General features: G+C 43.8%; 1 protein-coding gene across 1 annotated transcript in view; it reads right to left on the minus strand.

Annotated features, from left to right (window-relative positions):
• The window catches only part of cacna1c (calcium channel, voltage-dependent, L type, alpha 1C subunit), an 880,695-nt gene that overhangs the window by 131,072 nt on the left and 736,083 nt on the right, over positions 1-13,540 (minus strand). Inside the window, exons 34-37 of the mRNA XM_060902748.1 lie at positions 13,088-13,179; positions 12,831-12,987; positions 3,016-3,143; positions 655-751 (exon numbers count right to left, since the gene is read on the minus strand). Coding sequence (XP_060758731.1) covers positions 655-751; positions 3,016-3,143; positions 12,831-12,987; positions 13,088-13,179 — 474 coding nt within the window. The remainder of the gene's footprint in view (positions 1-654; positions 752-3,015; positions 3,144-12,830; positions 12,988-13,087; positions 13,180-13,540) is intronic.

Consider the following 13,540-nt stretch of genomic DNA (forward strand, 5'->3'; position numbering starts at 1 on the left):
ATGAAGCGGCTTTTCTTCACCTGGGATGGGGGCTCTAGTCAAGATACAGAGAATCATGGAGAATCATAGAATCAAATACCAATCGATTTGGAACAAAACCTGCAGGCCTTTGTTAAACAGCAGAAAAAAAAAAAAAAAAATCAAATGCAAGCATGATAATGACCCAAAGCACAAATCCAAGTCAATAAAAGAACAGCTTCAGAAGATGATCAAAATTTTTGGAATGGATGTTTTTTAATGTCGCAGTCAGAGCTCAGATCTACATCCTATTGAAAACCTGTGGAATGACTTGAAGAGTGCTGTGAACAGGAAATTCCCATGTATTTATGCAAATCAAGTTGTGCTAAGTTAGTAGACTCTTACCCAAAAAGACTGAATGATTTTTACAAGCAAAAGCTGCTTTAACAATATGAGTTAAGGGGTATGAACACTTATGCAATTAAGCTATTGTAAGTTTTTTCTTTCTCTGTTTTTCAGTTAAATTTTGTTGTTTGCTGCTGTATCACATTAAAACTGCAGCACAAAAACCTGCAGTTTTAGCAGGCATATATATATATATATATATATATATATATATATATATATATATATATATATACACACACACACACACACACACACACACTGCATGTGTAAGGAGATATGTACATATACCTTGCAGGCCACTCTGTGGGGACAGAGTTTGCCAAACCCCAGCGGTGGCTGAATCCTTCTAAGCAAAGTCACCACATCCAGATGCTTAATCCTTCCCCTATGTTAACACACAATAAGCTTGGATTTATTACTGGCTCCAAAGATAAAGACAACAGGTAAACTCTAATTTCACACTTAAAAAATTCATCCCTGAAGTGTTATTAGTTTACCTTCTGCAGGAGAGTTTGAAATGTTAGGTAACATACCGGTATAGGTGATATACAGTGTCTTGCAAAAGTATTCCTCCCCCCTGGTGTTTGTCTTGTTTTGTTGCATTACAAACTGGCATTAAAATGGACTTTTTGGGGGGTTAGCACCATTTGATTTACACAACATGCCTACCAGTTTAAATGTGCAGTTGTTTTTGATTGTGACACAAACAATAATTAAGATGAAAAAAAAAAAAAACAGAAATCTGGAGTTTGCATAGGTATTCACCCCCTTTCCCATGAAATCCCAAAATAAGAGATGGTCCAACTAACTAATTTCATAAGGTCACATAATTAGTTGATTAAGATCTACATGTGTGCAATCAAAATGTCATCTGATCTGTCACATGATGTCTGTATAAATCAACCTGTTCTGGAAGGACCCTGCAACACTTCTAAGCAAGCAACATGAAAACCAAGGGGCAATCCAAGCATGTCAGAGACAAAGTTGTGGAGAAGTATAGATCAGGGTTGGGTTAAAAAAAAATCCCAAACTTTGAATATCCATTAAATCCATGACAGCAAAATGGAAAGAAAATAGCACCACTACAAACCTGACAAGAAAGGGCCACCCACCAAAACTCAGACCAGGAAAGGAGGGCATTAATCAGAGCTGCATCAAAGACACCAAAGATAACACTGAAGAAGCTGCAAAGATCCACAACAGAGATGGGAATATCCGTCCATAGGACCACTTTAAGCTGTACACTCCACAGAACAGGGCTTTATGTAAGAGTGGCCAGAAAAAAAGCCAATGCTTAAAGAAAAAAAAATAAGAAAACATGTTTGGAGTGTGCCCAACAGCATGTGGTAGACTCCCCAAACACATGGAAGAAGATTCTCTGCTCAGCTGAGACTAAAATTGAACTTTTTGGCCATCATGGGAAACAGTGTGTGTGGCACAAACCCAACACTTCCCATCACCCTGAAAACACCATTCTTACAGTGAAGCATAGTGGTGGCAGCATCATGCTGTGGGGATGTTTTTCATCTGCAGGGACAGGAAAGCTGGTCAGGATTGAAGGAAAGATGGATGGCACTAAATACACGGCAACACTAGAGGAAAACACAGCACAATTCTGGAGGAAAACCTGTTGGAGTCAGCCAGAGGTTTGAGAATGAGATGAAGGTTCACATTCCAGCAGGACAATGAGCCTAAACATACTGCTAAAACTACAATGGAGTGGTTGAAAGGGAAACATTTAAATGACTTGGAAAATGGCCTAGTCAAAGCTCAGACCTCAATCCAATTGAGAATCTATGGCATAACTTGAAGATTGCTGTACACCAATGCAACCCATCTAATTTGAAGATGTTGGAGCAGTTTTGTCTTGAGGAATGGACACAAATCCAAATGGCTAGATGTGCTAAGCTAATAGATACATACCCCAAGAGACCTGCAGCTGTAATTGTAGTAAAAGATGGCTCGACAAAGTGTTGACTTTGGAGGATGAATACCTGTGCACACTCCAGATTTCTGTTTTTTTCATCTTAATTATTGCTTCTGTCACATAAATAAATAAATACACCTTTAAAAATGGTAAGCATGCTGTGTAAATCAAATGGTGCTAACCCCTCAAAAATCCATTTTAATTACAGCTTGTAATGTAACAAAACAGGACAAACACCAAGGGGGATGAATACTTTTACAAGATACTGTAATATATGAATTTTTATCAAGTTTTCATGAGACTCTAACTTTTATGCTTATATGTTACAGGAGTCTAACCCTTGAAATTGAAGTGTCTGCAATGAAAAACATGTTAAATATGTATGTGAAAAAAATATCTAACAGGATTTCACATAAACATTGTTTTGGATGTTTTTGGAAAGCTTTTGGATCCCCTACTTGGGGGGTTTTGCTACCAAGGTAAGTTGTGTTCTGTATCTGCCCAATTTAAGGCACCTTAAGGTGAATGATCAAATAACATTGCTTCTTCTATGAATTACATCAGATTTCAGGATATAAGATACCATTAATTGCTGGAGATATGCATAAGACGCAAGATATGCATACCACTATCTGTTTGTGCATTCATCATAAACAACCTCAGGTACAACTATTTTTTAAACCATACATTCAAGAGTAAACAAAAGAACAAAAATGACTAACTTTGCCTCAGGATCATACTCTGCCCATATCCTCTTGAACTCATCAAGATGATGTGGTCCTAGTATGGACCAATCTCGCGTCAGATAGTCAAAATTGTCCATTATAACAGCCACAAACAGGTTGATAATCTGTGGAGAGGAAAAAGAGTATGTAGCTTCATTGTGTGGTGGCCTGTGAAATCCCTTCACAAAATGTAACATAGTTCTGAAAATTATAAGTTTTCCTTAACTGAAATACTATGTTTCTCTTTTGCACATATCTCAACCACAAGTTAAAGTGTGTATTATAGTTCAGCAAGTCTGATAAACCTGAAATTGAAAATATAGAACATATGGTTATATGTAAAATATTTATTTCCAATTCCACAGAAAGACTCCATGCATACCTCTAAATTTAGGGATAAATTTATTGGTTCATATGTTTGAAATCTTTATTTTTTTGTCAAGCTATTTTGCAACAATGTCGATTGTTAAAAGTGCTATACAAATAAATTGGCTTGATTTGACATTTATAACCTAATTTATTACACTGCTCTATTCTGAGTGGTCAGTTATGCCACTCAGTGATCTGTTATTTCTTCATAACAGACTGTTGTTAAGTATAATAGACCGCTGCTATAAACCATGTCATTAGTGTAAGCGATAAAATAATTTTTAATCAATAAAATTATTTTTAAATCCATCCATCCATTCATTATCCATACTGCTTATTTGTCAAGGTTACAGAGGAAGTTGGAGCCAACTAACTAACTTTGGGCAAGAGACTGGGTATATCCTGGGCAGGCCCTGTTACAGGGCTAACACAGAGACAAACAACCATTCACACTTACATTCACACCTATGGGCATTTTAGATCAACCCATTGACTAATCCACATGTCTTTAGACTGTGGGAAGAAACTGGAGCACCTGGAGGAAACCCACGCAGGCATGAAGAGAATAAGTCAACTCCACACAGAAAGGCTCCAGTCGGCCACATGGTTCTAACCCAGAACCTTTTTGCTGTGAGGAGGCAGTGATAACCACTGTACCAACATGCCACTCCCAATTTTAAATCAATAAATTCAATTTTTAAATAAATATTTTTGTCAAATTATTGATTTCTTTATTAAGTAGCCGTTTAATAAGTGGGATGGCAAAATACACCCCGACAGGGTGATTCAAGACCTCCACTTCATGTCCTGCATCACCCTGTCAGGGTTTATTGTGCAATAATGACTAGCTCACTGAACATTATCCCTTACTTATAAGCTAATGTTAGTGAAAAATTTTAAAGAATTGTAAGTTTATAATAGTAAACTTACAGTTCACGGCACGGTGGTGTAGTGGTTAGCACGGTCACCTCACAGCAAGAAGGTTCTGGGTTCAAACCCAGTGGCCGGCGAGGGCCTTTCTGTGTGGAGTTTGCATGTTCTCCCTGTGTCTGTGTGGGTTTCCTCTGGGTGCTCCGGTTTCCTCCACAGTCCAAAGACATGCAGTTAGGTTAACATGGGGGGGCCTTGGGCTGAAGTGCCCTTGAGCAAGGTACTTAACCCCTGACTGCTCCCCGGGCGCTCTAGTGTGGCTGCCCACTGCTCTGGGTGTGTGCGCACGTGTGTTCACTGCTTCAGATGGGTTAAATGCAGAGGATGAATTTCACTGTGCTTGAAGTGTGCATGTGACAAATAAAGGTTTCTTCTTCTTCTAAATGCTCATTATCATTTTTATTATCAGCAACATCCACATCAGTTTCCATCTGATCACTTTTTCTGAGGTAAAAATCACTTGCTGCAGTTGACTGTCCAGAGGATTGTCATAATTTCTTCACTAAACTGATCTTTATTTCTGCTTACATTGGTGGAGAAATAATCACTGGATAATTCAGTCAGGGTTTTGTTTTCTATTAGCTGAATTTTATTGTTAACACATTAGAATAATTTTCCATTACTGTTAAGGGTGGCGAGATGTGATGAATTAGGATCCAATAGCAGAACACAAACCAGAAAATCCAGTGAATAAAAGTCCAAAAAAAAGGTCAACAAACAATAATAGCAAAAATAATCCAGACAACAATGAGGTAGACAAAGACAAAGTGCTAATATGAAAAAAAAAAACATGAAAATTGTTCAGACAACAACCAAAGTGCAAAAAACAAGAAAAAAAAAGACAAAATGTGAGTACAAAAAACTGTGGCTAAGACTAGGCAAAACAGAGAGCAAAAATCAGGAAGCAAAAAATGGCACAGAGACGACATGAGAAACAGACAAGACGTTCTGGCAAAGTCCCCTTCTGAGAACGGCCTATTTATACACAGCAGAGCAGACCAGGAAGTGAATGCTGGCAAGATGGAAGTCCCATCCCGGATCCGGATTGCACTGAACTGGGAGACAGCAAAGGACTGGAGACCAGACGTTTAAGCTGTGATACATGAAAGGTAGGGTGAACACGTTGCATGGTGAGTGGTAATGCCAGTCTAACGGAACAAGGATTGATTACCTTCTTGACGAGGAAGGGTCCAAGGAACCTGGGTGCCAGCTTGCGAGAGATGGCCCTAAGTGGCAGGTGGCGTGTGGAGGGCATAACTCGTTGACCCACTCGGTAGGTGGGTGCCTTGGAATGACGTTTGTCGGCCTGCTTCTTGGATGTGAGTGCGGAGCAAATGAGTCTTCTCCGGGCCAATGCCCATGTTCTCCTGCAGCGGTGTATAAAGGCCTGGGCTGATGGTACGGTGACCACCTCCTCCTGGCTGGGGAACAGTGGTGGTTGGTACCCTAGTGAGCACTGAAACGGAGAGAGACCTGTGGCAGAGGAAGGGAGAGTGTTATGTGCGTATTCGATCCAAGGTAGGTACTTGCTCCAAGAACTGGCATCCCTGGACGCCATGCACCTGAGTGCAACCTCCAAAGCCTGGTTTGCCCATTCTGCCTGGCCGTTGGTCTGTGGGTGGAAGCCTGAGGAGAGACTACAGGTGGCCCTGATGAGTTTGCAGAAGGCTTTCCAGAACTGTGCAGTGAACTGAGGACCCCAGTCAGAAACTATGTTGGTAGGCAGACCATGTGTAGGCGGAAAACATGGTGGATGAGTAGTTCTGCGGTCTCTTTGGCTGAGGGGAGCTTGGGCAGAGGAATGAAATGGACGGTCTTAGAAAAATGGTCAATGACAGTGAGGATGCATGTATTGCCACCTGAGTTGGGGAGTCTGGTGATGATGTCCAGGGCAATGTGAGACCAAGGGTGATGTGGAGTAGGAAGGGGTCTTAGTAAGCCAGCAGGGGGTCAATTGGCTGTCTTGTTCTGGAAGCATGTGTCGCAGGCTGCCACAAACTCCTGGACATCCTCCTTGATGGATGGCCACTAAAAGTGCTGCTGGATGAGAGCCAGGGTTCGGTCGGCTCCCGAATGACAGGCCAGCTTGGAACCGTGACCCCACTGTAGCACCTGAGTTTGCACATGACAGGGAACAAACAGATGGTTACGAGGAATATTCTTGGAGTTACCTTCACTGGGGTCCTGCTCCAGGGCCTTCTGCATGAGCATCTCAACTTCTAGAATAGCAGCTCCCACCAGGCAGTGTGGAGGAAGGATAGTCTCAGGTGGCTTGGACTCCTCTTGGTGGGAAGAGAACATCCTGGACAAGGCTTGCCGTTCTTGGAGCCTGGGCGGTAGGAGAGTGTGAAGTTGAATTGGGAGAAGAAGAGACCAACGGGATTGATGGGAGTTGAGACATTTGGCAGACATGAGGTACTCCAGCTTTTTATGGTCGGTCCAGACTAGGAACGGGAGGTCAGATACCTCGAGCCAGTGCCTCCACTCCTCCAAGGCTAGTTTCACGGCCAGTAGTTCTCAGTCGCCAATGTCGTAGTTTCATTCGGCTAGGGATAGCCAGTGGGAGAAGGAGCATGGGTGGACCTTGTTGTTGTTGGCCCTCTGGGAAAGGATGGCTCTGACTCCTGACTGGGAGGCGTCGACCTTGACAATAAACTGCTTGGTAGAATCGGGTATGGTGAGAATGGGAGCTATGGTAAACCTGTGCTTGAGACTGGAAAAGGCTTTCTCTGCTTCCTCCCCCCACTTGAACTTGGTCTTGGTCGAGGTCAGGGCTGAGAGAGGTCCGGCCACCGTGCTGAAGTTGCAGATGAAACGCCTGTAAAAGTTGCCGAACCCCAGGAAGTGCTGGAGCTCTCATCTCGAAGATGGGGTGGGCCAGTCAGCGACTGCCTCCAGCTTGAGGGGGTCCATCTGGATCTTGGCTGGTGAAATGATGAACCCCAGGAATGAGACAGAGCTTTGGTGGAACTGGCTCTTCTCTGCCTTAACAAACAGCTTAATCTCCAGCAGGCGTTGAAGAATCAGCTGGACGTGACCCCGATGTTCCTCCAGGGAGTGAGAGAAAATCAAGTTATTGTCCAGGTAAACAAAGACAAAGGCGTTAAGAAAGTCCCTCAAGACATCATTAACCAGTGCCTGGAATACTGCAGGCACATTAGTCAGGCTGAAAGGGACTATGAGGTACTCATATGCCCCTTTTCCACCAAAGCAGTTCCAGGGCTGGTTCGGGGCCAGTGCTTAGTTTGGAACCAGGTTTTCTGTTTCCACAGACAAAGAACTAGCTCTGGGGCCAGAAAAACCGGTTCCAGGCTAGCACCAACTCTCTGCTGGGCCAGAGGAAAGAACCACTTATGTCAGCGGGGGGGGCAGAGTTGTTAAGACCGACAACAATAACAAGACTGCAAAAGATCGCCATTTTTAAGCAATGAGAAGCAGCAGCTGTACAAACACGAAGTCATCCATTATTATTATTATTGTTGTTGTTGTTGCTGCTGCTGCTTCCGCATTGTTTTTGCTTCGATATTCGCGCCAAGGTTTATGCAAATTTAGTGACGTAACTGACGTATACAGCGACGTAATGATGTATACAACGACGTAACTGATGTATACAGCAACGTAATGACGTGTCTTCTCTTAGCACCGCGAGTGATGGAAAAGCAAGCTGGTTCTCAGCTGGCTCGCAAGTTGAACGAGTTGTGAACCAGCACCAGCACTGGCTCCGAACCAGCCCTGGAACTGATTTGGTGGAAAAGGGGTAATAGTGGCCTGTGGTGGTGTTGAAGGCCATCTTCCACTCGTCCCCTTCCCTAATCCTGACTAGGTGATAGGCGTTGCATAAGTCCAGTTTAGTGAACACCTCAGCTCCCTGGAGTAGTTCAAAGGCTGTAGTCATGAGCGGTAGTGGGTAGCAGTTCTTGGCTGTGATGGTGTTGAGACCTCGATAGTCAATGCAGGGGTGGAGTGACTTGTCCTTCTTCTCCACGAAGAAGAACCCCACCCCTGCTGGGGAGGAGGAAGGGTAGATGATCCCAGCTGCCAGAGACTCAGTGATGCATTTCTCCATGGTTTGGTGGGAGGCAGAGCAGAGTTCAGGCAGGAGGAGAGGCAGGAAGGACTCCAGCCTAAGATGGTGTGGTCAGTCCAGTTTAAGTGGGGGTTGTGCTGCATCAACCAGGGTAATCCAAGAATAATGGGAACATGAGGGTTGTTCATGACGTGAAGTTGTATAGTTTTGGAGTGATTGCCTGAAATCCTTAGGGTGAGCGGAGTGGTGAAGTGAGTGATGGTGGTCAAGCCAGTGCCACTGAGTGTCAGGATGGTGAGAGGGACCCCCAGGGCGAGTAACAGGATTCCAAGATCCTTGGCAGTGGTGGAGCAGATCAGGTTCCTGTCTGCCCCCGAGTTGACAGGCGCCTGAAGATGGTGATGCTGGTTGTTGAGAGTGATGATAATGAGGAGCAACGGTCAGTTGGCAGGGGACTGATTCCGAGCATTGCCCACCAGGGCCCCTCGATTCACTGGTGGGCTCGTCCTTTTAGCTGGCAGGCTCGGCAGATGCGTCCCTGCTGACCGCAGTAGAAACAAGCCCCCATGCTCCATTGGCGCAGTCGTTCCTCCGCTGACATCTGTACCTGATCTGCCTGCATGGGTTTGACGGATGAGGCAGGTGGTGGAGAGGGGTTGAAGTTGCGGTGGCTCCTCTCTCTCCTCCATTGTAGAACCCGCGCGTCAATATGATTGGCCAGGTCCATCAGGCTGGAGCGGTCCAATGGCAGCTCCATTGGATTCATCCATGGAGCTCCATTGGATTCATGAGTTCATCCTTGATGGCGTCGGATAAGCCATGTAGGAACACGTCGACCAGGGCACTCTCATTCCATCTGCATGATGCTGCCAACGTCCAGAACCCAATGGCATAATCCAAGGTAGATCAGGACCCCTGCCACAGCTCCGTGAGCTCTCTTGCTGCCTCCCGGCTGGACAGAGAGCAGTCGAATGTTCACCTCATTTCCTCAGAGAATTTGTTGAAGCTGGAACAACAGGGCATGTCAGTGTCCCAGACCTCCGTCCCCCATTCCCTGGCCTTGCCGGTGAGGAGCGTGATGGTATAGGCTACCTGGGAGCATTCTGTGGGGAAAGCCAGAGATTGAAGCTCCAAGAGCAGCGAACACGGTGACAAAAAAGATCTGCAGGTACCTGGTTCTCCACTGTAGGGCTGAGGCGAAGGGAGTTTTGGTTCGTGGAGAGCGGCGGTGGCGGGAGGTGAAGAAAGAGATGGCTGGGCAGGGGTAGGCATGGCTTGGGAGTGCTGGAGTTGTGTGACTAGGAGGTTGAGTGAGTCAGACAGGGTAGCCAGGTTCTGGGTGATCTGCCTGAGTTCCTGTTGGTGGGTCCCGAGGAGGGCTCCTTGCTGCTGCATAGCCGTTCTCAGATTGTTAAGGTCTGCTGGATCCATGTTGGCCAGAATGTACTGTTAAGGGTGGCGAGATGTGGTGAGTTAGGATCCAATAGCAGAACACAAACCAGAAAATCCAATGAATAAAAAATGATTTAATTAAAGTCCAAAAAAAAGAGTCAAACAATAATAGCAAAAATAATCCAGACAACAACGAGGTAGACAAAGACAAAGTGCTAATATGAAAAACCATGAAAAATAGTTCAGACAACAACCATAGTGCAAAAAACAAGAAAAAATGACAAAATGTGATTACAAAAAACTGTGGCTAAGACTAGGCAAAACAGAGAGCAAAAATCAGGAAGCAAAAAATGGCACAGAGACAGCATGAGAAAAAGACAAGACGTTCTGGCAAAGTCCCCTTCTGAGAACAGCCTATTTATACACAGCAGAGCAGACCAGGAAGTGAATGCCAGCAAGATGGAAGTCCCGTCCCTGATCCGGATTGCGCTGAACTGGGAGATAGTAAATCTCCGGAGTGGAAGTCCGGGGTGGAGCATGACAATTACTTTTCTATTCATAGGTGTCATGCCTTTGCGTGCCCGAGTCTGGCTCAGCTCAAGTGCCCTACTCGCCTGCAGAGCATGTAGAGTGTGCTCTTGAGACGAGGGATTATTACAAACACCTGTTGCTGCTTGGGGTACCATCAGTGCATGTGCATAGAAGGACCCTGGTTGCACACTCATGCTACGAAGTATTATGACAACCCTGTTGTGATTGTTTCTGTTTCGTAGTTCATGTTTGGGCCTTGCCATGTTTAGCACTCTGTTTATGACTCTGGTTTATGTTTCAGTTTCATTTGTTTCTGTTTGTAACCTTCTGACCTTGCCTCACATTTTGTAAATAGTGCATGCCTGTAAATAAACTTTCCCCTGCAATTACATCCATCTCTATGTTGCTTCATTGACAGAATACTTCACCCAATCAATGGATGTAGCAGGAGGATACAGGTGCACCATGCAATCCCACATCAAGGCATAGAAGGAGAACCTCCATAATACTTTGGGATGGGGGAGGTGAGACTCAGGAGGCCAACAGGGCGGCCTCTGCTCCACTGCTCATTGTTCCATCACTAGGCTTTGAAGATGTCACCGTTCTGCAGCCGGGCTTTAGTGAGGACAAGGTCGTCGCTTTGCTGCCAGGCTTCACCGGAGGTCATCACTCTGCCACCCGACTTCAGCAGGGATGAGGTTGTTGCTCTGGTGCCCATGCCAAGATCAAAGCCCATGTCACAGTCCATGTGCACTCCAGTGCCTGTTCCACAATCCAAGCCCAGGTCCAAGTCTATGCCTAATTTATTACACTGCTCATTACACTGCTCATACACTGCTCATTACACTACACAGGTCCTGTCCAGAACCTGAGCCTTTGTCCATGCCCTTTCTGGAACCCATTTCCTGTCCAGAGCCCGAGCCCATGTCCATGCCCTGTCCAGAGCCTGAGCCCATGTCCTGTCCAGAGCCCGAGCCAAAGTCCATGCCTTGACCAGAACCCAAGCATCCATCTGTGTCCTTGTCCCTGTTCAAGGCCCAACCTGAGCCCAAGCCCACGCCTAGACCCATGTTCTGGTGCCACCATGAATGAGTAGTTTTTTAGTAACCCTTGTTACTTATATTGACTAAGAAGTACTAATTAATCACTCAGTAAGTATGTTAGGAGGGATTTACTGTTAACTAATAATTATTACACTACTATGACTCTTTAATAATAACTACTGATTAAGTCCTGAAAACATTAAGTACATCAACATTAATTCCCAATAGATAAGCTTTACCTTCATTATGGAGATCTACTACTTAATATACCAAACTTGTTCCAATATCTCAGTCATTAGTAATGAATACAATGATTCACTTAAAAATGCTGTTCCACTTTATCATTAACTGATGAACACATGGTAATTCATTAATTACTTAAGTTTTAGGATTTTGTAACACCTTTGAAAGTAAGATAATGGAAGATATTTGTTACTCATTACTACATTACAACCTTGTATTTTATGGGTTATTCCATAAAACCATTTCTTTCTATAAACCTTGACTGACTAATTACAAACTGTGGCAGTGGGGGCGTGGTCAAGTGTTGGTTTGTGAATGGAGGATGGGGCTGGGGACGGTGAGTGGCAAAGTGAGCGCACCTGTTGTCAATTAATGCTGTGTGTGTCTCTTCAACAGTGATGACAGAGCAGTGATAAGGAGGGGGGAGTGAAGAGGTGGCTGTCTCCTGACCAGGGCTTGTGTGCGTGTGTATATGTGTGATAAAAGGATGTAACATTAAGCTGAAAAGCCAAATTGATAAATAAAAGGCTGTGTTGAACATTATTACCCACCTGCCTGCACATCAGTGTTCCACCAACCCCAGGAACATACTACACAAACTAAACACAAAAATGTGTGTGTGTGTGTGTGTGTGTCTGTGTGTCTGTGTGTGTGCGTACAATAATAACTTAGATATTTACCTGCTGAGGTATTGGAATAGACTGAGATATATTAAGTACTAGGTCTCCACAAGGAAGGTAATGCTTAGCTATTGGAAATGAATGTCAATATAATCAGTAATTCATCAGTAGATATTATAAAAGAGCTTTAGTTAGCTACTAGTTCTGCAGCAGAAACATAAGACTCAGTATTTACTGCTTAGTTTAGTACTAACCCCTACTAACATCCATCCATCCATTTTGGCATATCACTACAGTGATGTGGCCACTCTGACAGCTTCAGCCATCAAAGTGTCTAGGGAACATTACAGTAGTGGTTTCCGATTGCCTTCTACTGGTTTGAGGTTTTCTCCTCTCAACCATTCACACTCACATTCACACCTATGGACAATTTAGAGCCTATACAATTGGCTGTTTCAGAACTTTCAACAGTTTTTCCAGACCACCTCACAAATCATTAGGAACTAATTTGGTAGGGTAGATTTGCATCATTGTTTGAAACCCGACAAAACTAGAAAAAAAAGATTAAAGCATGTTTCATTGCATGTAGTGACTGAGATCTATTACTGAAGGGTTTTGAATTCGCTCTGTTGGAAAATATGAGTAGGAGGCACTCACCAGAAAGGCACAGAGCATGTAGAAACTAACAAAGTAAATGATGGCAAAATGACTGCCGCACTCCTCAGTAGTAGGGGCCTCTTCAGAACCCTTTTCACATGGGCGGTTAGGGGAGCAGGCCAGCATTATCTCCTGCCAGGCCTCACCTGTTGCACATCTGAACAGGGGTACACAATATACACATACTTACACTATGCTTGGTCTTCTGATCAATGAAAGATAACAAAACAAATGTCAGTGAGAAAGACAGAGCTCACCTGAAAAGCAGCAGCACAGCTTGCGGAAATGTCTGAAAATTGTTGTTACGGTTGATCTCGCTATTGTCTCTCAGTGCTATCTTACCAAACATCTGTGGAGATGATGACAACAACAACAACAACAATAATAATAACAGTGTAAAACCTGAGTGAAGTATACGCAGATCAATTAAGTAAATGGATTGTCTTAAACCAGCTAAGTTTAAGAATTGACTGCTTTTAGTACATATTTGTTACAGTTATTTAAATCTACTAATTAAATACATATTGAAATGCTCTTTTGTATATAAAGCTATGTTAAAAATAAAACTGCTCATACACTCTCAGTAACCACTTTATCTTCCCTTGCTGCATCCTTAATCATCAAGTTTTCTGTAATGTACATTTATAAACAGCAAGAACACAAGAGAATATAATCAACATGGCTTTTATTATGGGCAAATCACACTGTAA

Source organism: Neoarius graeffei, chromosome 21 (genome assembly GCF_027579695.1).
Source record: "Neoarius graeffei isolate fNeoGra1 chromosome 21, fNeoGra1.pri, whole genome shotgun sequence".
In the NCBI taxonomy this organism is placed as follows: Eukaryota; Metazoa; Chordata; class Actinopteri; order Siluriformes; family Ariidae; genus Neoarius; species Neoarius graeffei.